This window comes from Kogia breviceps, chromosome 14 (assembly GCF_026419965.1).
Source record: "Kogia breviceps isolate mKogBre1 chromosome 14, mKogBre1 haplotype 1, whole genome shotgun sequence".
NCBI classification, from domain to species: Eukaryota; Metazoa; Chordata; class Mammalia; order Artiodactyla; family Physeteridae; genus Kogia; species Kogia breviceps.
The window spans coordinates 50,264,032-50,283,523 of NC_081323.1; the positions used below are offsets into that span (position 1 = coordinate 50,264,032).

The 19,492-nt window shown below is 40.6% G+C and overlaps 1 protein-coding gene across 3 annotated transcripts in view; it reads left to right on the forward strand.

The window, feature by feature from the left end:
• DNAAF9 (dynein axonemal assembly factor 9) overlaps positions 1-19,492 on the forward strand; it is a 149,853-nt gene that overhangs the window by 58,159 nt on the left and 72,202 nt on the right. For 2 of the 3 annotated variants that reach the window (XM_067012213.1, XM_067012214.1), the window contains exons 8-13: positions 834-932; positions 6,388-6,443; positions 7,300-7,350; positions 8,765-8,900; positions 13,048-13,129; positions 14,102-14,138. In XM_067012213.1, coding sequence (XP_066868314.1) covers positions 834-932; positions 6,388-6,443; positions 7,300-7,350; positions 8,765-8,900; positions 13,048-13,129; positions 14,102-14,138 — 461 coding nt within the window. The remainder of the gene's footprint in view (positions 1-833; positions 933-6,387; positions 6,444-7,299; positions 7,351-8,764; positions 8,901-13,047; positions 13,130-14,101; positions 14,139-19,492) is intronic. The other variant, XM_059037678.2, reaches the window with a different exon arrangement.

Sequence of the window (19,492 nt, forward strand, 5' to 3'; positions counted from 1 at the left end):
GTAGTGGTTGGGAACAGGAATGAGTTCAGAGAGGAGGCTGAAAAGCAGCTGGGATGGGGGAGGGAGGCAAGCTGTTATGTAGAGGAGAGTCAGCTGGGAAGGTGCAGAGTTCCTCATACTTGCTTTCCCGCTAGGAGGAGAGGATGAGGGAAGAAAGGGCTCTGGGCCACCTCTGGCCCCACTGAACTTCTAACTTAAGTCAACTAATTTGTCCTTGAACAAAGCTTCACTGCTATAAGCTTATGGTACTAGATGTAGTGTCTCATAAATAGCTTTAGGTGCCTCATAAATAACTCCCTCTTCAACAAGGGTTGCTAACCGTCCTTTTCAAAAACAGCTTTTAAAGGACATTACCACCCTTTTTAAAAAAAAAAAAAACCAGCTTTATTGGAATATAATTTATATACCATAAAATTTACCCATTTTAAGTGTACATTTTGGTGATTTTTAGTAAGTTTACAGAGGTGTGCAACCATCACCACAATTTGAATTGTAGAACATTTCATCAACCCAGAAAGTTCCCTTGTCCTCACTTGCAGTCAACTTCCATTCCCACTCTCAGCCCTAAGCAAACCACTAATCTACTTTCTGTCTCTGTAGATTTGTCTTTTCTGAGTATTTCATATACTGTAGTCTTTTATATATGGCCTCTTTCATTGGGCATAATGTTTTTGAGGTCCATCCATGTGGTAACATATATCAGTAGTTTGCTACTACCTTTTAAACAACATATTTAAATGGTCTGGTATTTTGAGATCAGATGCGGTTTCATGATTCTGGTTTTCTAAAGTACCTCCTTGAATGACCACATTATCTTTTCATTTTCTTTCTAGGATTTGGTGACTTTTGAACATCAGTGGACTAGCTTCTTCGCCAGTTTTGACACAGAAATTCCCTTCTTGCTGGAATTGTCCGAATCTCAGGCGGGTGAGGTATGTAAAGGAAGGTTTAAAGAGAAAGAAGAAATTGGCTAGTTTATTTATTGTTTTTATTTTTATTAAAAATTTTCTCAGAATACAGCACTACCAATGCGAATTTGGCTATCATTTCCTTAAGATTTGTTGCATGCTGTAAAGAAGTTTTTAACTCCCATGCCAACCCCTATATAAGAAGGTTATTTTTTCTGTGCCAGTTTCTCTACAAGAAAGATACTCATTGTCAGAGGTGGTGCCCCTGTCAGCCAGGAATTCTGTTGGGCACCAGTTAATAAGCCTAGGAATAATTCTCCACATGTGAATAGCACACCTTTGTCAGTTGAACCTCTAGGTAATGCCAAGCTTTCTTTCTAGGCAAACAACAGTAGTGAAGTTACTAGGTTCAGGATAAGACCCACTCCATGAGTAAACTGAGGTATGTAAATCAAGAACTAAGGCACAGGGACTTCCTTGGTGGTCCAGTGGTAAAGAATCCGCCTTCCAATGCAGGGTATGCGGGCTCGATCCCTGGTCAGGGAACTAAGATCCCACATGCCGTGGGACAACTAAGCCCACTTACCACAACTACTGAGCTCGCACGCCTCAACTAGAGCCTGCGTGCTGCAAACCTCAGAGCCCACGTGCTCTGGGGACTGCATGCCACAACTAGAGAAGAGAAAACCTGCAGGCCACAACTGGAGAGAAGCCCGCACACCACAACAAAGAGCCCGCGCGCTGCAACAAAAGATCCTGCATGCCTCGACAAACATCCCGCGTGCCACAACTAAGACCAGATGCAGCCAGAAATTAAATAAATAAATAAATAAGGCACAAAACTAGTTCCCAAACTAGTTCCCAAAACTAGTCAACAGGAAGGATCAAAAGAGTGATCTTGAGCTTATACTTGAGCTTACTTTGGGCTTGCACTGCCAGTCCTCAGTTCTGCTATGTTCCACTGTGACCCAGGACAGGCCCTACTCCTGACCTTTGGAACTGGAGTTGATCTTTGTTGCTGTGCATTTTACTTTTACATTATGTTATAAACCCCACAATATATTGGGGTTATTTTTGTTTAAACAGTCAATTGTCTTTTTTGTCTTTAAAAATCTTTAAGGGCTTCCCTGGTGGCGCAGTGATTGAGAATCCGCCTGCCGATGCAGGGGACACGGGTTCGTGCCCCGGTCTGGGAAGATCCCACGTGCCGCGAAGCGGCTGGGCCCGTGAGCCATGGCCGCTGAGCCTGCGCGTCCGGAGCCTGTGCTCCGCAACGGGAGGGGCCACAACAGTGAGAGGCCCGCGTACCGGAAAAAAAAAAAAAAAAAAAGGAGAAAAATCTTTAAAAATATTTTCTAAAGATTTAAATAATTTTAAAAATCTTACATATCTCCCCATGTGGTTAAAATTTCTGGTGCTGTTCATTTCTTTGTGTAGACACAGATATCCATTTGGTACGATTTCCTTCTCCCAGAAGGATATCATTTAACATTTTTTGTAGTGTGAATCTTCTGATGATTAATTCTTCCAGCTTTTGTATGTCTGAAAAAAATTTTTATTTCACTTTCATTTTTAAAAAATTATTTATTTATTTATTTTTGGCTGCGTTGAGTCTTCATTTGCTGCACGTGGGCTTTCTCTAGTTGTGGCGAGTGGGGGCTACTCTTCGTTGCGGTATGCGGGCTTCTTATTGTGGTGGCTTCTCTTGTCATGGAGCATGGGCTCTAGGCACTTGGGCCTCAGTAGTTGTGGCTCACGGGCTCTAGAGCGCAGGCTCAGTAGTTGTGGCACATGGACTTAGTTGCTCCGCGGCATGTGGGATCTTGCTGGACCAGGGGTTGAACCTGTGTCCCCTGCATTTGCAGGCAGATTCTTAACCACTGTGTCACCAAGGAAATCCCTCACTTTCATTTTTGAAAGTATTTTTGCCGTGTATAGAATTCTAGGTTGACAGTTATTTCCTTACAGTACCTGAAAGATGTTGTTCCACTCTTTCTCACTTGCATTATTTCTGATGAGAAGTCTTTCATCTTTATCTTTGTTCTTCTGTACATAACTTGTCCTTTTTCCCTCTGGTAGCTTTTATGATTTTCTCTTTCATTACTGGTTTTGAGTAATTTGATTATGGTATGTCTCACTATAATTTTGATCGTATTTCCTATGCTTGGGTTTTGTTGAGCTTTTTGGATCTGGATTTTTAGTTTCATCAAGTTTGGAAAGTTTTTGGCCATTATTTTTTCTGTCCTCTTTTCCTTCAGAGACTCCAATTACCTCTATATTAGGCCACCTGAAGTTGTCCCACCTCTCACTGATGCCTATTTCAGTTTGTTTTTCTTTTTAATTCTTTTCTTCTTATTACTGATTCTAAGAGTAAAAAATATTCAAAAAGATATACTCAGTGACATGTCACTCCTGGGTTCTTACTACCATGTTCTGATTCCCACTTTCTTCCCACCCTTTTTCCACCCATTCCATTACCAGTAGGTAACAAATGTCTTCAGTTTCTGGTTTATCTTTTCTGTCTCTTTTGCACAAATGATCAGATACATAGGTATTTTCTTATATCCTTTCTTTTCTTTGAAGAGCAGCATACCATATGTAGTCATTTCCACTTTGCTCTTTTCACTATCCTGGAACTCTCTCTAGGTCAGTTCATTCTTTATTATAATTCATAGTACAGTTGACCCTTGAACAACGCAGGCTTGAACTACCTGGGTCCACTTGCATATTTTGCAGTAGTAAATACTACAGTACTACACGGTTCAAGATTGGTTGAATTCATGGATGCAGAGGAGCCGCGAATGCAGAGGGCCAACTATAAGTTATATGCAGATTAACCCCTGTCGTATGTATGTATATTTAGGTTATTTTCAGTATTTTGCCATTGCAAACAATGCCATAGTAAATAACTCTGTGCTTATGTATTTTCATATTGTTGGAGGTTTGTATACCTAGTAATGGGATTGCTGGGTCAAAAGGTAAGTGCATATGTAGTTGTGTTAGCTATTGCCAAATTTCCCTTCAGAAAGGTTGTACTGATTTGCATTCCCACTAGCAACATATGAGAGTGCCTGTTTTACCACAGCCTCACCAATAGAATGTGTTGTCATACTTTTTAATTTTTGACAGTCTCATCAATGAGAAATGGTATCTTGGTATTATTTTAGTTTGTGTTTTTCTAATTATGACTGAGCTTGAACACTTTTTCATATGTTTGAAGGCCATTTTATATTTTATTTTCATGTCTTTTTCCCATTTTAATATTGGTACAATATTATTAACTGAGCTGTAGAGCACAGGTTTTAGGTCTTTTGTCCCTTGTTTTTTATGAGTTCTTTATATATTTAGTCTATTACCTTTTTGTCTGTGATATATATTCCAAATATTTCTTCCTTATTTATCAGTTGCTTTGTTTATGGTGGTTTTTTGCCATGCAAACTTTTTATCTTTATATAAATTTATTAATATTTTCTTTTATTGCCTCTGGATTTTGAGTCATATACAGAAAGGCTTATAAATCTAAGGTTAAAGAGGAATTTACCCTTTTAGTACTTGTATGGTTTAATTTTTTCAATTTAGATCCGTAATTCACTTGGGATTTTTCGTGTATATGATGTGATATATGTATACGATGTGAGATATGGATCTAACTTTATCTTTTTTTCCCCAAATCCAGTTAGAATCTTGACTATGCAGCTTACTAGCTCTGTGACCTAGGACAAGTTAATTAAATTAGCCAACTCATCTGTAAAGAGGGGATCATGATAGAATGAACTGCATAGGTTGTTACTAGGATTACAGTTGACCCTTGAACAGCACTGGCATTAGGGACCCAGACCCTCCAGACCCTCCACACAGTCGAAAATCTGCATTTAACTTATAGCCAGCCCTTTGTGTACACAACACCTCCTTATACACAGTTCTTCCATATTTGCGGTTCCTTGGCATCACGGTTGCACATCCACAGATTCAACCAACTGCCTGTCATATATTACTGTGGTATTTACTATTTTAAAAGATCCACATATAAGTGGACGTGTGCAGTGCAAACTTTTGTTGTTCAAGGGTCAACTGTACTTGAGAAAATACATTTAAATGCCTGTCACAGTTCACATGGTAAACCCTCAATAAACTTTAGTTATTATTCCTTTAATATATAAAGAGTTTTTACAAATCAGTAAGACAAACTCCAAAACTCCAGTTGATAAACATACAGAGGATGTAAATAAACAGTTAATTACCAAAGGGAAGTCCATATGGCCATTGAACATATCTGAAATATTCTACTTCATTAAAAATCAAAGCGGGGGTATAAAATAAAACAACAACGAGGTACCATTTTTCGTTTGTCAACTTGACAGATATATTTTTAAAAGGACATTTATTGGACAGTGCTTACCCTGAGCTAGGCACACTCAGATATTGTAAGTGGAAGTGTACATTGATCAGACTTTTTTGAAAAACAATTTGGCAATATAGTTTTGCCTTCTTACCCTATAATTTCATTTCCAGATTTGCCTTAAGGAAATAATCAGAACTGTAGATAAAGTTTATGAAAAGTTATTCATTACAGTATTATTTATGATATAAGAGTAGCAATATAAATTTCCAAGAATAAAGGACTATTTAATAAACTTTGGTACAATCTATATATATTCTATGAATATACCATAGAAGAAAGATTTGAAGAAAATGTACCAGAACATTAACAGTTCTTAGAGATTGTAGGTGGTTTTTATTGTATTCTAAAATAAGCATATACTATTTATTTAATCGGGGGGGGGGGGAAACAATCAGTATTATTTAAGGGGATTAGAATTGCCTTTTGAAGTTTTGAACTCTTGACAAAGACCCTGCATATTAATGTTTGATTAGTGTTTAGCCTAGCACTATGTACATCAAAGCTGAGAAGTACTTCTGTGGTTTCCTGGGAAACTTCTGTCAGTACTTCTAAGTCCCTTGGATTCTCCCTCATTACTCGTTTCAAATTAGTATATTAGAATTAATATATATTATAATTTATAGAATTAACATAATTTTAATTATTGGAAATGTAGAAAAAAATTTAATAGAAGAATAAGATTCCTATATGGTTAGTAACTTAGAACACAGATGGTGGTTTGTCCAATTTCCTTTCAGTAGTTAAAAACTGTAAAGTTGGACAAGGATTTTTCTTTACCTTCCTTTTCCTTTCTTTTTCTTTTGCAGCCTTTTGTCTTTTTTTTCTTTGCTAATTGTTGTTTGTTTGCTTTCTAGCCCCCAAATTCATGTTGTTATCCACCACATATGTCCTCCCATGTTCTTATAACAATCTATAAACATGCATCTCTCCCTCTTTCTCTCTCTCTTTCTCTCTCTCTCTCACACACAAACACATGCACACACACATTATATACATACATACATGCATATATGAGGGGTTTGTGATTGTTTTATAAAATTTTGATCTTAATATATATAATGTTGGCTTCTTTTTTAGCCATTCAGAAGCTACTTTAGTCATGGAATGATTTCCAGTCATGTAACTGAAAATAGGTAAGATTCTTGGGAAAGAAATTGAATGGTAATAGAGAAAATGCGGTTGACAAGGGGGTGGAAATGGGGGAGAATCTAAGTACAGAAGCTGGAGTCAGGAAAATATGGGTTGACTTTAGTCATCATAGAGTAAGAAGTCCATACTCTATAAAATTGTCTGTTTCACTGCTTTTGTATTTTTGTATTAAAAACAGTTTTATATTAAGGTGGCTTTTAAAACATTGTAACTTGCTAAAATCTAAAGAAAGGAATTTTGTATTCCATCTGTAACCCAGCAAAGCTAGAGGAAGCAGAGTGTCCAAGGGCTGGGCAGTGATCAACAGTGGCTTGTTGGGGAGTAAAAGCAATTGGGCATAAAGGTCCAGCCCCAGGAAGACATGGGAGCATTGAGGGTTGCTACATTTGTTTTCTTGAAGTGTTTCCTTCAGTACCTCTCTTGCCATGATAATTAGGAAGGCCCAGCAGGGTATAGTTCCTCTGATGGATAAATGCGAGTAGGTCTTTCCTTTCTTTTCTTCCCCAATTGCAGTCCAATCTGGTAATGAGACAGACTACCCTGGCTGGGACTCAGAGTCATCTTTTTCTGCACAGAGTCTCACTTAACTTGAATTAAGCATAAGAATAGAATCAGAGTCATTTTTACTTTTAAGAGCCCCAGTTTGCCTGAAGCTTAAGGAAGTATGTTTAAGAACAATGAGAAGAAATACAAAGGATTTTCCATATGACATACTCTAAGGGCAATTTAAGGAAAGGGTATGGGATAAAGAAAACTGTCTTAGTCTGTTTTAGCTCCTGTGACAAAAATACCATAGACTGGGTAGCTTATAAACAACAAACATTTATTTCTCCATTACAGTTCTGGAGACTGGGAAGTCCAGGATCATGGCACTGGCAGATTTGGTGTCTGGTGAGGGCCCACTTTCTCATAGATGGGTGTCATTTCACTCTAACCTCACATAGCAGGAGGGGCAAGGGGGATCTCTCTGGAACCTCTTTTATAAGAGTTTCTTTTATAATCCTATTCATGAATTTTTATAATTATAAAATAATTTATAATAATTTTTATAATTTTATAATTTTTATAATCCTATTCATCTATCCTTATGACCTAATCACCTCCCCAAATCCCTATCTCCTAATACCATCACTTTGGGGGTTAGGATTTTAACATGTTGAATTTTGGGAGAACACAACATTCAATCCATAGCAGAAACTATCTTTTAAAAATATCCTTTAGTCATTGACTATTTGTTGACAAATAGGTATGACATACTAAGCAAGGGATACATGATTTAAAAATAAACCAGACAGTCTCTGCCCTCATGGAGTGAATAGTGTGGTGGGGAAATAAGAAATTAATCAAGCAACCTCACAAAGAAATATATAATTGCAAATTCTGATTGATGCGTTGAAGGAGAAAAGAACATGGTACTGTGAAGACCACACTGGAGAGCTGACCTCTGGGGAAAGATGAGATGTGAATGATGAGTAAAGATAATTAAGGGACAAAAGCAGTAGTCCTGAGATGAGAACGTAAGGAACATAAAAGAAATGTGTGTTGAGGAACATAAAAGAAGATGAGTTTGGCTGGAGTGTGCAAGTTGGGAGAGAGTGGCCTTATATGGAGCTAAATAAGTTGGCCAGGCCAGACCATGTTAGTCTTTGTTGGCCATGTGAAAGATTTCAGCCCTTCTCCTGAAAATAAAGGCTTTGAATGTTTAAAAGATTAACCTCTCTGCAATGTGGAGGATGGATTATAGGAGGGCAGAGTGGAAGCAGAGTGGAAAGTAGGGAAACTATGAGGAAGCTTTGCAGCCAAGAGGAAAGAGGGAAGAGAGGGATGGGTGCAGGGATAGGTAGGTGTGGTGGTGAGAACATTTGCAACCCTACTTTCCTCCTTCCCTCCTAAAGCTACGTGGGAATGGTTAACAGCTCTATTGTTTGTTTACAGTGTGAGTATCACAGCTGCTATCATTCTTGAAAATGTATATTTCTATCAAAATGCAATTGTATAAAACTGGGATTTTGCTCCATCTCTGCATCATGGACAGCAAACTTACAGAACTTTCTCCTTAAGCAGCTGGACAAGCTAAAAATATAAACATGGCTTGGGTTTAGTTATGTCCCTGTGGGTCAGTAGGAGGAGTCAAAGATAATCTGGTATCTCTTCCCAACCAGCAGGGAGCATTAGGTGGACTGTACTAATCACCTTGCTCAAACTGCAGGATGACAGTCAGAGAAGCCCAAGAACTCACTCATTTGGAAGTTTCCCTAGCCAGTAATCTCTTCACTAATCACATGTTTTTGATTTGCCACTCTAGCCCTAATAGGCAGCCATTTGTTCTCTTTGGTAATCATTCCACACGAGAAAACCTGAATGCTGGCAACTTTAACTTCCCTTCTGAAGGGCACCTGGTACGCAGCACTGGTCCCAGCGGGAGCTTTGCCAAACACATGGTGAGTGGCTTGACTACCTGGTGCTTATTGGTTTTATTATCAAATAGGGAGGAGGGGAGCTGGATAAATAGAACCTTTCCAACTAGTGTATTGATTTAACCTTGAACTTGAAGTTGTTTTGGTGTGAAAAGTGATCAAAAACTGACTGTATATATATATACATATATATATATATATATATTTTTTTTTTTTTTTTTTTTTTTTTTTCCGGTACGCGGGCCTCTCACTGTTGTGGCCTCTCCCGTCGCGGAGCACAGGCTCCGGACGCGCAGGCTCAGTGGCCATGGCTCACAGGCCTAGCCGCTCCGCGGCATGTGGGATCTTCCCGGACCGGGGCACGAACCCATATCCCCTGCATCGGCAGGCGGACTCTCAACCACTGCGCCACCAGGGAAGCCCGACTGTGTATTTTTATATAAGTACTAGATATGATTTGAAAGTATCATATTTAATTTTTAAATATTTGAAGGGAAAAGGTTAAAAAAATTCTTTCATGAACCAGACTTTCAGTTATCCAAGTAGTATCAACAGTAGAATAAGAATTTTAAATTAACTTGAAAATAGACAGTCATTCCAAGCCTAAGTTATGTCTTGACTGTTACATTTCAAGTGTTAAAAGACAACTATCATCTAGAAATCTATATCCAGTGAAAACCTCCTTCAGTAATGAAGGGGTAATCAAGACATGCTCAGATGAAAGAAAACTAAGAGAATTTGTTGCCAGCAGACCTACCCTAAAAGAATGACTAAAGGAAGTTTGGTCAAAACAAAGAAGAAATGATTAAAAAAAAAAAGAAGGAATCTTGGAACAATAAGGAGGACAAAAGAACACAATGATAAAACCAGTACATTTTTTTTGTATACTTTAAAATAGTGAATTTTATCTCAAAAAAAATTGCAAAAAAAAGAAACCAACCCCAGTGCACACCCACATTGTGGATGACTTAGCCAATTTCTGTTTTTAGGTCTGTATGACTCCAAAGCTAAAGGGCTTTCAGTCATTAACTCACTGTGCTAGGTGCAGGGAAAATATAGTCATAGTCTTTGCCTCGAAGGATCTCACAGACTAGTAGAAGAGTCAGTGAGGATGGTGCTGTGAAATGTTTGGAGCAATAATTTAGCCATCCATTACACACCTTAGAATGGCTGAAACACTGACAACACCAAATGTGGAGCAACAGAAACTCTCATTCATTATTGGTGGGAATGCAAAATGGTACAGCCACTTTGGAAGACAGTTTGGCAGTTTCTTGCAAAACTAAACATACTTTTAGCATCAATCATGCTCTTTGGTATTTACCCAAATGAGCTGAAAACTTAGGTCCACACGAAAACCTACACAAGGAATTTTTTCTTATAACATCACTTTTCATAATTGCCCAAACTTGGAAACTTGGAAGCAGCCAAGATGTCCTTCAGCAGGTGACTGGATAAATAAACTGTGGTACATCCATACAGTGGACTGTGTTTCATTGATAAAAAGAGCTATCAAGCCACAAAAAGACATGGAGGAACCTAAAATGCATATTGCTAAGTTAAAGAAGCCAATCTATAATGGCTACATAGTATATGACTCCCACTATATGACATTCTGGAAAAGGTACAACAGTGGAGACAGTAAAGGGAATTCCCTGGCGGTCCAGTGGTTAAGGATTCCACGCTCTCACTGCCACTCTCACTGCCGAGGGCCTGGGTTCAATCCCTGGTCAGGGGAACTAAGATCCCACAAGCTATGCAGTGCAGCAAAAAAAAAAAAAAAAAAAAAAAATGGAGACAATAAAAAGATCCGTTGTTGCCTGGAGTTTGGGAGGAAGGGAGAATAGATGGATCGTAGTGTATTTTTAGGGAAGTGAAACTATTCTGTATGATAGTGTCATGATGGGCACATGTCATTATACATTTGTCAAAACCCATAGAATGTACAATACAAAGAGTGAACCCTAATATAAACTATGGACTCTAGTTAATAATAATTTATCAATATTAGTTCATCAGTTGTAAATATATTACAAGACAAATAATAGGGGAAACTATGGAGGCAGAGGGAAGGACAGGAGATAATGTGGGAACTCTCTGTGCTTTCGGATCAGTCTTTCTGTAAACCTAAAACTGCTCTAAAAAAAAATAGTCTATTACCAAAACAAAAATGTAGCAGGTTATTTATACAACTTTCTGTAATAATTGGGGTTCTTTATTTTACAAACATGAAAAGCTAATGAAGTCAAGGAACTTACTGAGACCTGGTCCTGGGGTGGTGGGGGCCCTAGTTAGGAACTTTCATTCAGCTCTGTTTCAAGGTGACATACTTAGCTTTTCCCTTCCTGTGCCATTTGTGAATAATTTACAAAATACTAGGTGATATTAAATCTGAAAATCCAGATTATCTGAGCAGTTTTACATTACACATGCAAATTCTGTTGTACCAATTTCCTTTTTTTTTTTTTTTTCGTGTGTGTGGACCGGGGCACAAACCCAAACCCGTATCCCCTGCATCAGCAGGCAGACTCTCAACCACTGCGCCACCAGGGAAGCCCCATTTGCAGACTTTTTGATGATGCCATTCTGACTGGTGTGAGATGATACCTTGTTGTAGTTTTGATTTACATTTCTCTAATAATTAGTGATGTTGAGCATCTTTTCATGTGCCCTTTGGCCATCTGTATGTCTTCTTTGAAGAAATGTCTATTTAGGTCTTCTGCCTATTTTTGGATTATGTTGTTTGGGTTTTTTTTGATATTGAGCTGTATGAGCTGTTTGTATATTTTGGAGATGAATTCCTTGTCAGTTGCATCTAAACATCAATAAATTTGATGTTAATATAGGCTTACATAAATCTGTGACCTCATCTAGGGAAGCAGGTTTGAAATACATGGCACCTTAAAAAAAAAAACCTTTAGTTAGGGAAAATTTGGAAATCCAAGGAACATGTTTTGAGGAAATAAGCCTATTAACTAAAAATTAGAATTATGTACATGATTTTTCATTTAGGATCATGGCAGTATTGATCATATTCACTATGGTATAGTTTAGATTAGTCAGAATTAAATTTTTATTTCAAATCTATAACTTGGATTACAGAAAAATGCCATATATTCTCTTGTAACTTCCTTAATGGAGTAAAGTAGAAAGAATGAATATTTCTGTCATATTTAGCTGTTTTTAAGATACTGTGCTGGGCTTCCCTAATGACACAGTGCTTGAGAGTCTGCCTGACAATGCAGGGGACATGGGTTTGAGCCCTGGTCCAGGAAGATCCCACATGCCACGGAGCAACTAAGCCCATGTGCCACAACTACTGAGCCTGCGTTCTAGAGCCTGTGAGCCACAGCTACTGAAGCCTGCACACCTAGAGCCAGTGCTGTGCAACAAGAGAAGCCACCACAATGAGAAACCTGCACACCCCATAAAGAGTAGCCCTCGCTCACTGCAACTAGAGAAAGCCCTTGTGCAGAAACCCAACGCACCCATAAAAAAAATAAATTAATTAATTAATTTAAAAAAATAAGATACTAATAAGTGCTAATTTCCTTTCCTCTATTTCTTGTGGTAGCATTTTTGAATTTTGCACCTACTATCCTAGGAACCCTGATGAGATTGTTGGATTTTCAAAAGAAAAAAGGACATCCATTTCCATCTGTATAAATGAACAACTAAGCAGGGAAGAAAAATAAGAATTTAAAAATCTAGAGAACTTATTTTCTCTTCTCGATGGCCTATGTACAGAGATGAAATACAAGTGAAGGTGGGGACCTGGGTATCACCTCCTTTCCTGAATTTGTAGCTGCCTTCCCACATCTGCATATCATGTCAGCCAAGGTCCAAACTGTGAAAGTTCTGCACTAAACATTAATGACAGTCAAAACCCAAGCATGTTTTGTCTTCTTTTCTTTCTAAGTTGCTAATTCTTTAGCGTCCTGGGCTGACCTAACAGCAGCTTCACAATGTATTGAAAGTTATAAAACACACACAAGATACCTTTGGAAAAACAACAATTAAAGGTGACCTTTTCCCCTATGCGTTTAAAAAATAATGAGTCAGCTGTTGGTAAAATAAAATGGATTTCTATTAACTATACACTTTTTGTTTCTCTAACAATACACACTTAAGTCCCTGCTCCTTTTTTACTTTTTTTTTTCCTGACATCCAGGTAGTACAGTGTGTTTCACCAAAGGGACCCCTTGCTTGTTCAAGAACATACTTTTTTGGAGCTACTCATGTTCCTTACCTGGGTAAGTCCATGTAAGTTGTCATCTCATCAACTTACCTAATGAAAAGTTTCTCGCATGAACTAGAAGTGGACTTGAGATTTACTGCTTCACTCAGAAACTCATTTTGTAGCCTGTAATTCCCTGTTGATGTGCCTAACACATTTCTCACAGAGTATTTCAGGAGGAATAATTATCAGCTCAATATATATTAGGTCCAATCCATGTGTGAGACCAAGTGCTTGGTATCAGAGGGAAGGCAAAGATGAATCAGCTGTAATTGGAGATAGCAGGAGGAGATATGGGCTGCAGTGGGAGTTTGGATGACTCAGCCAGGTGCCTATTGTTCTAGTGAGGAAGGTGAGGAAGAGCCATGGTAGAAGGGTACCCATAAGCTGGGAACATTGACAGGAGCAAATGCTCCATGCTGAGGAGCCATTCAGAAAGGCTAGGCTGACTGAGGCTATCCTTTTTGCTGGGGTAACCAGAAGCTGCAGACATCCAAAGAGACACAGAGAAGAACTCTTGAATGAATGAGGGTCCCAGCACTGTTCCACAGAGGAGAGTACATCAGAAACCAGGTTTTCTCCTGAGCATTGTTATATAAGCCAGGAAACTCTGAAAGAAGCATGACTTGGGTTGGATAATTAAGGAGATGAAGAAAGAGGCAGAACTGAGCCTGCTTACTTATACCTCCTAATTTAAAAGTTTAAAAATAAAAGCAAAAACATTCCAGAGCTGAAGATTCCACATGTCTTCTCTGGTGTTTAGTGGTGATGCTGATTGGTTGTCAAGGTCAGTGTCAGGGATGATGGTCTGGGAGGATACTGGCAGAAGCTAGGTTTCACTGTTGTTTGTGCTTGTACAGTATTTAACTCAAAAGAAAAAATGTAGTTCTTGACATCTCCTTCAAATTAAGAAATTCTAGCCTCCTTGTGAAGTGTTTGCATCTCCTGTAATCTTGTCACATTCTTAATACATGGTCCTCTTTCATAGGAGATGACAACAAGCTGCCCAAGAAAACTGAACAAATGTAAGTCTTCATTTCTATTACATTTTTGCTTTCTCACATTGAATTACTCAGATGTTGAGATTGTCACATCTACCTCCTTTTGAGATCAGCGTTGAGTTGGACATTTGGCTTAAGAGGTGAGCAGAGGGACTTTCCTGGTGGTCCAGTGGTTAAGAATCTGCCTTCCAGGGCTTCCTTGGTGGCACAGTGGTTGAGAGTCCACCTGCCAATGCAGGGGACGCAGGTTCGTGCCCCAGTCCAGGAGGATCCCACACGGGCTAGGCCCATGAGCCATGGCTGCTGAGCCTGCGCGTCTGGAGCCTGTGCTCCGCAGCGGGAGAGGCCACAGCAGTGAGAGGCCCGTGTACCGAAAAAAAAAAAAAGAATCCGCCTTCCAATGCAGAAGACATGGGTTCGATCCCTGGTTGTGGAACTAAGATCCCCACATGCTGCAGGGCAACTGAGCCTGCACCACAACTACCAAGGCCATGCTCTCTGGAGTCCATGTTGCTGCAACTAAGGCCCGATGCAGCCAAATAAATAAATAAGTAAAATAAATAAGTAAAGTAGAGCTGTGTAGTCTCCCAGAATGTCCCAGCCCCTGTCTTTTATCTTGAAGTCTAGGCTAGAGACTCTGCCAGGTTTGCCATCTGCTCCTCTCTCCAGACTCAGAGACTTACTGCCTGCACACCCACGCATTTAAATGGCATAACGCTTCTTAATATATTTTCTATATAGTGCATTTTGTAATAGGGGCTTTCCAAAAAATAAAACATCCTGAAACCCATTGGTAGAACCTGTGTGAAACCACATCTGGTCTGAGAGGTGTTTCCTCTGAATTTGACACTCAGACTTATGGAACAGAGCTAGGATCTCAACTCAGGCCATGCAACTCTCTAGAAAGGGACTAGTGTTGACTTCTACCCCCCACCGCCCCCAGTATAGCAGGAAACCAAAGACACGAAGTAAACTCATTAATGCTTGTCTGCTTGGGCTACCATAACAAATTACCACAGACTGGGTAACGTAAACAACAGAATTTATTTTCTCACAATTCTGGGGATTAGAAGTCCAAGATCTAGATACCAGCAGAGTTGGTTTCTGGTGAGGCTTCTCTCCTTGAGTTTCAGACCACCACCTTCTTAGTGTTGTGCTTACATGGAGAGAGAAAGTTATCTCTGGTGCCTCTTCCTTTTTTTTTTTTTTTTTAATATTTATTTTTTAGTTGCATTGGTGCATGGGATCTTTCGTTGAGGTGCACAGGCTTCTCCCTAGTTGTGGCATGTGGGCTTCTCTCTCTCTAGTTGTGGCACATGGGCTCTCTAGTTGTGGCACGTGGGCTTAGTTGCCCCATGGCATGTGGGATTTAGTTCCCTGACCAGGGATCGAACCGGTGTCCCCTGCATTGCATGGTGGATTCTTAACCACTGGACCACCAGGGAAGTCCCTGGTGTCTCTTCCTCTTATAAGGACACCAATCCTACTGGATTAGGAGCCCACCTTTTATTACCTCTTTTAACTTTAATTACCTTTTAAAGGCCCGCCCCTATCTCCCAATATAGTCACATTGGGGATTAGGGATTCCATATGAATTTTGGGAGGATGTAATCAATCCATAATAATGCAGGAATTTCTGAATTCCATAAAGGGATTTTCTTTCAGAATTATGAAGGTAATAGAGTTCTTTTATTACCTGATTAAATATCCTAGCATAAACTAGTTAGGTCTGTGCTTCCCAAAGGCTAATAGTGACAGGCCACAGAGAAACATTTAAGGACCTTTTTAAAAAGATACATTTTGGGGCTTCCCTGGTGGCGCAGTGGTTGGGAGTCCGCCTGCCGATGCGGGGGACGCGGGTTCGTGCCCCAGTCCGGGAAGATCCCACGTGCCGCGGAGCGGCTGGGCCCGTGAGCCATGGCCGCTGGGCCTGCGCGTCCGGAGCCTGTGCTCCGCAACGGGAGAGGCCGCAACGGTGAGGCCCGCATACCACAAAAAAAAAAAAAAAAAAGATACATTTCCCAGGCTATAGTAGTTCTCAGAATTACTGAATTAGAATCTCTAGGGTAGAACCGGTAAGGCTCTGTTGGAAAAATATAAAGTAATATAATCACACTTGAAAATTTGAGAAATAGGGGAAAATAAATAAGATTAACCATAATTCCTCTTCTTAGACACCACCCGTTAGTATCTCTTTTTTTAAATATATTGATTGATTGCTGCATTGGGTCTTTGTTGCTGTGCACGGGCTTTCTTTAGTTGCGGTGAGCGGGAGCTACTCCTCATTGCGATGGGCAGGCTTCTCATTACGGTGGCTTCTCTTGTTGCAGAGCATGGGCTCTAGGCACGCAGGCTTCAGTAGTTGTAGCAGATGGGCTTAGTTGCTCCACGGCATGTGGGACCTTCTTGGACCAGGGCTCAAACCCGTGTCCCCTGCGGACCAGGGCTTAAACAACTGTGTGCCCTGCATTGGCAGGTGGATTCTTAACCACTGCATCACCAGGGAAGCCCCACGCATTAGTATCTTAATGTGTACCTTTTTGTTGTTGTTTTTTTTAGTTATACATATAGGTTTTGTGTAGCTGTAATTATAGTGTGTATACATTTTTTTTGTAGGGGTTTTCTTTACGTTAGCAGCAAGTCAACCACATTCTCATGTGTTGGTGGATATGTATAGTCTTGCTTTGTACCTGTTTGTGTTTCCATGCCAGCTGTGCTTAGCCATTGCCCTGGATCCTCATTCTAGACCCGTAGACATTTTGCTTAAACCAAAGTCACTGGTGCTCTACTTCAGGGACTGGTGTTGAGAGGTGCTTGGGCCCACATCAGGAGACTTGTTAAGTCACAGGGCTGGTGGAATTGGGGCCTAATGGAGTCCTACTGAAGGCAACAGCAGCACCATCTAGGCATAGAGCAGGCCCTTCCCTAATCATGGGTCTCAGGCCTCCTGTCCAGGCCTTTCTCTGAGTCAGAATCCAGATAGCTTTGTACTGAACTCTTGCCTGAGGGTCTCTGTATAGGACAAGGCCAAGCAGGGGGTTGGCCTGAACCAGTGTTGGCCTGAACTGAGTGATGTTTGAATTAAGCTGGGTGAGGGAGGGAGTAAGGGTATCTTTATATGTCTTTGGCCTCTATAAATCTTTGCCTTTAGTGTTGAGATGTGGAGGATTATTGTCATACCTGGAAGTGGCCAAGCTCTTTGGCAGTGTCCCTGCCGGGCACTTTCCTACCAGGACATACCCCTCTGCCATGGCCTGGTCAGCAATCTTCAGGATATGTTGAACCTTGGAGCTGTCATTTTGTTATGTATTGGTTCTCTTTTTCTTTTACCTTATTCAAATCTCTTACCTGCAATGCAGAGGTGTGGTGTGAGAGCCAAGGAGGAAATTGAAGGTGTTGGTAGTGTGATGTTGGCACAATGGAAAGGCACCAGGCTGAGAGCAGACCTGAGTTCCTCTACAGGCCCTACTTGTTTCTTCTGTAAGATGAGAGTGTTAGACCAGATCATTTCTGTGTTCTTCCTGCTATCAAACTGTTGCCGAATCCAAGCTCACAACAGGCCAATAAATCGGGAGACGAGGTGTTGAGGCAAGGAGTAGAGACTTTATTCGGCAGACCAAGAAGATGGCCAAAAAACCATCTTACTGGGGTTTGGATGCCAGTTTCTTTTATAGAATCAGAGAGGGAGAGGTGGTGAAGAAGTAAAGTAAAAAGGCCGTTTGTCTTGCAGAATATCTCCTTCACTGGGAAGGGGTTGTGTTAATTTCTTCTTTTCTGCAACCATTCACAGACGAGCAGGGTCAGAATGTCTCTCTGTGAGCTGAACAAAGACCTTTTAGTTTAACAGTCAGGCAGAGGGTCAGGGTTCCCTATGGCAGGCCATTATGTATGCTTACAGCTATAGATAGTGATTATAATAAAAACTAAAGCAATGAAAAGCAAAGGTTAAAGTAAAAGAAACAGAACCAACGTGGAGTCAGAACTTGCTCTTCCCTGTTACAAAACTCCTTTCGCCTTCCTTTACCTGTTAGAAGATTCTCAGGCTTAAAAATAAACATATTCTTAGATAAGGCAGTTACTTGCCAAACACCTCCCTTGCCTTTGAGGCCTTGTGGATGAGCCCCTTCTCTCTGATTATCCTAATAAGACCCTGGGTCTCCTTCCCCTAAGGCAATGGTTCTCAACCGAGGGCAGTTCTACCACATCACTCCCACCAGTCCCTCCCCAACCCCCCACCCCCAGGGATATTTGGCAGTGTCTGGAGACATTTTTGCTTGTCACAACTGAGGTTACTACTGAGGCCAGGAATGCTTCTGAACATCCTATAATGCACAGGGAAGACCTCTCAACAAAGAATTAGCTGGCCCAAAATGCAGAGATTGAGAAACCCTGCCCAAAAGGGAACCAGACTTGGATTTTCTAGGAATCTTCATGGCATTCCCTGTCTGGCAAAGAAAAAAACCTTCCTTTTTAAAATAAATTTATTTATTTATTATTTATTTTTGGCTGTGTTGGGTCTTCGTTGCTGCTCGCCGGCTTTCTATAGTTGTGGCGATCGGGGGCTACTTACTCTTCGCTATGGTGTGTGGGCTTCTCATTGCAGTGGCTTCTCTTGTTGCCGAGCACAAGCTCTAGGCACTCACGCTTCAGTAGTTGTGGCACGCAGGCTCAGTAGTTGTGGCACTCAGGCTCAGTAGTTGTGGCTCACGGGCTCTAGAGTGCAGCATCAGTAGTTGTGGCCCACGGGCTTAGTTGCTTCACTGCATGTGGGATCTTCCCGGACCAGGGCTCGAACCCATGTCCCCTGCATTGGCAGGTGGATTCTTAACCACTGCGCCACTAGGGAAGTCCCAAGAAAAAAACCTTATGTCTTTGGGAAGTGTGAAGTCAGATAGGAGGCGCAAGGTTGGGCAGGAGCAGGGGATGCTTCCCCTCAAAAGCATACTCTATTCTCAAGATCAGGTGAGCTATTTAGAAAGTGGTCTCCGGCTATTAATTTGCATTTAGAGACTGTCATACAGAGTGAAGTAACTCAGAAAGAGAAAAGCAAATATATATTAACACGTGTATGTGGAATCTAGAAAAATGGTACAGATGAACCTGTTTGCAAGGCAGAAAAAGAGACACAGACATAGAGAACAAATGTATGGACACCAAGGCGGGGAGGGGGGGAAAGGTGGGGGATGAACTGGGAGATTGGGATTGACATATATACACTAATATGTTTAAAACAGATAACTAGCGCTTCCCTGGTGGCACAGTGGTTAAGAATCCGCCTGCCAATGCAGGGGACACAGGTTCAAGCCCTGGTCCAGGAAGATCCCACATGCCGCAGAGCAACTAAGCCCATGTGCCACAACTACTGAGCCTGTGCTCTA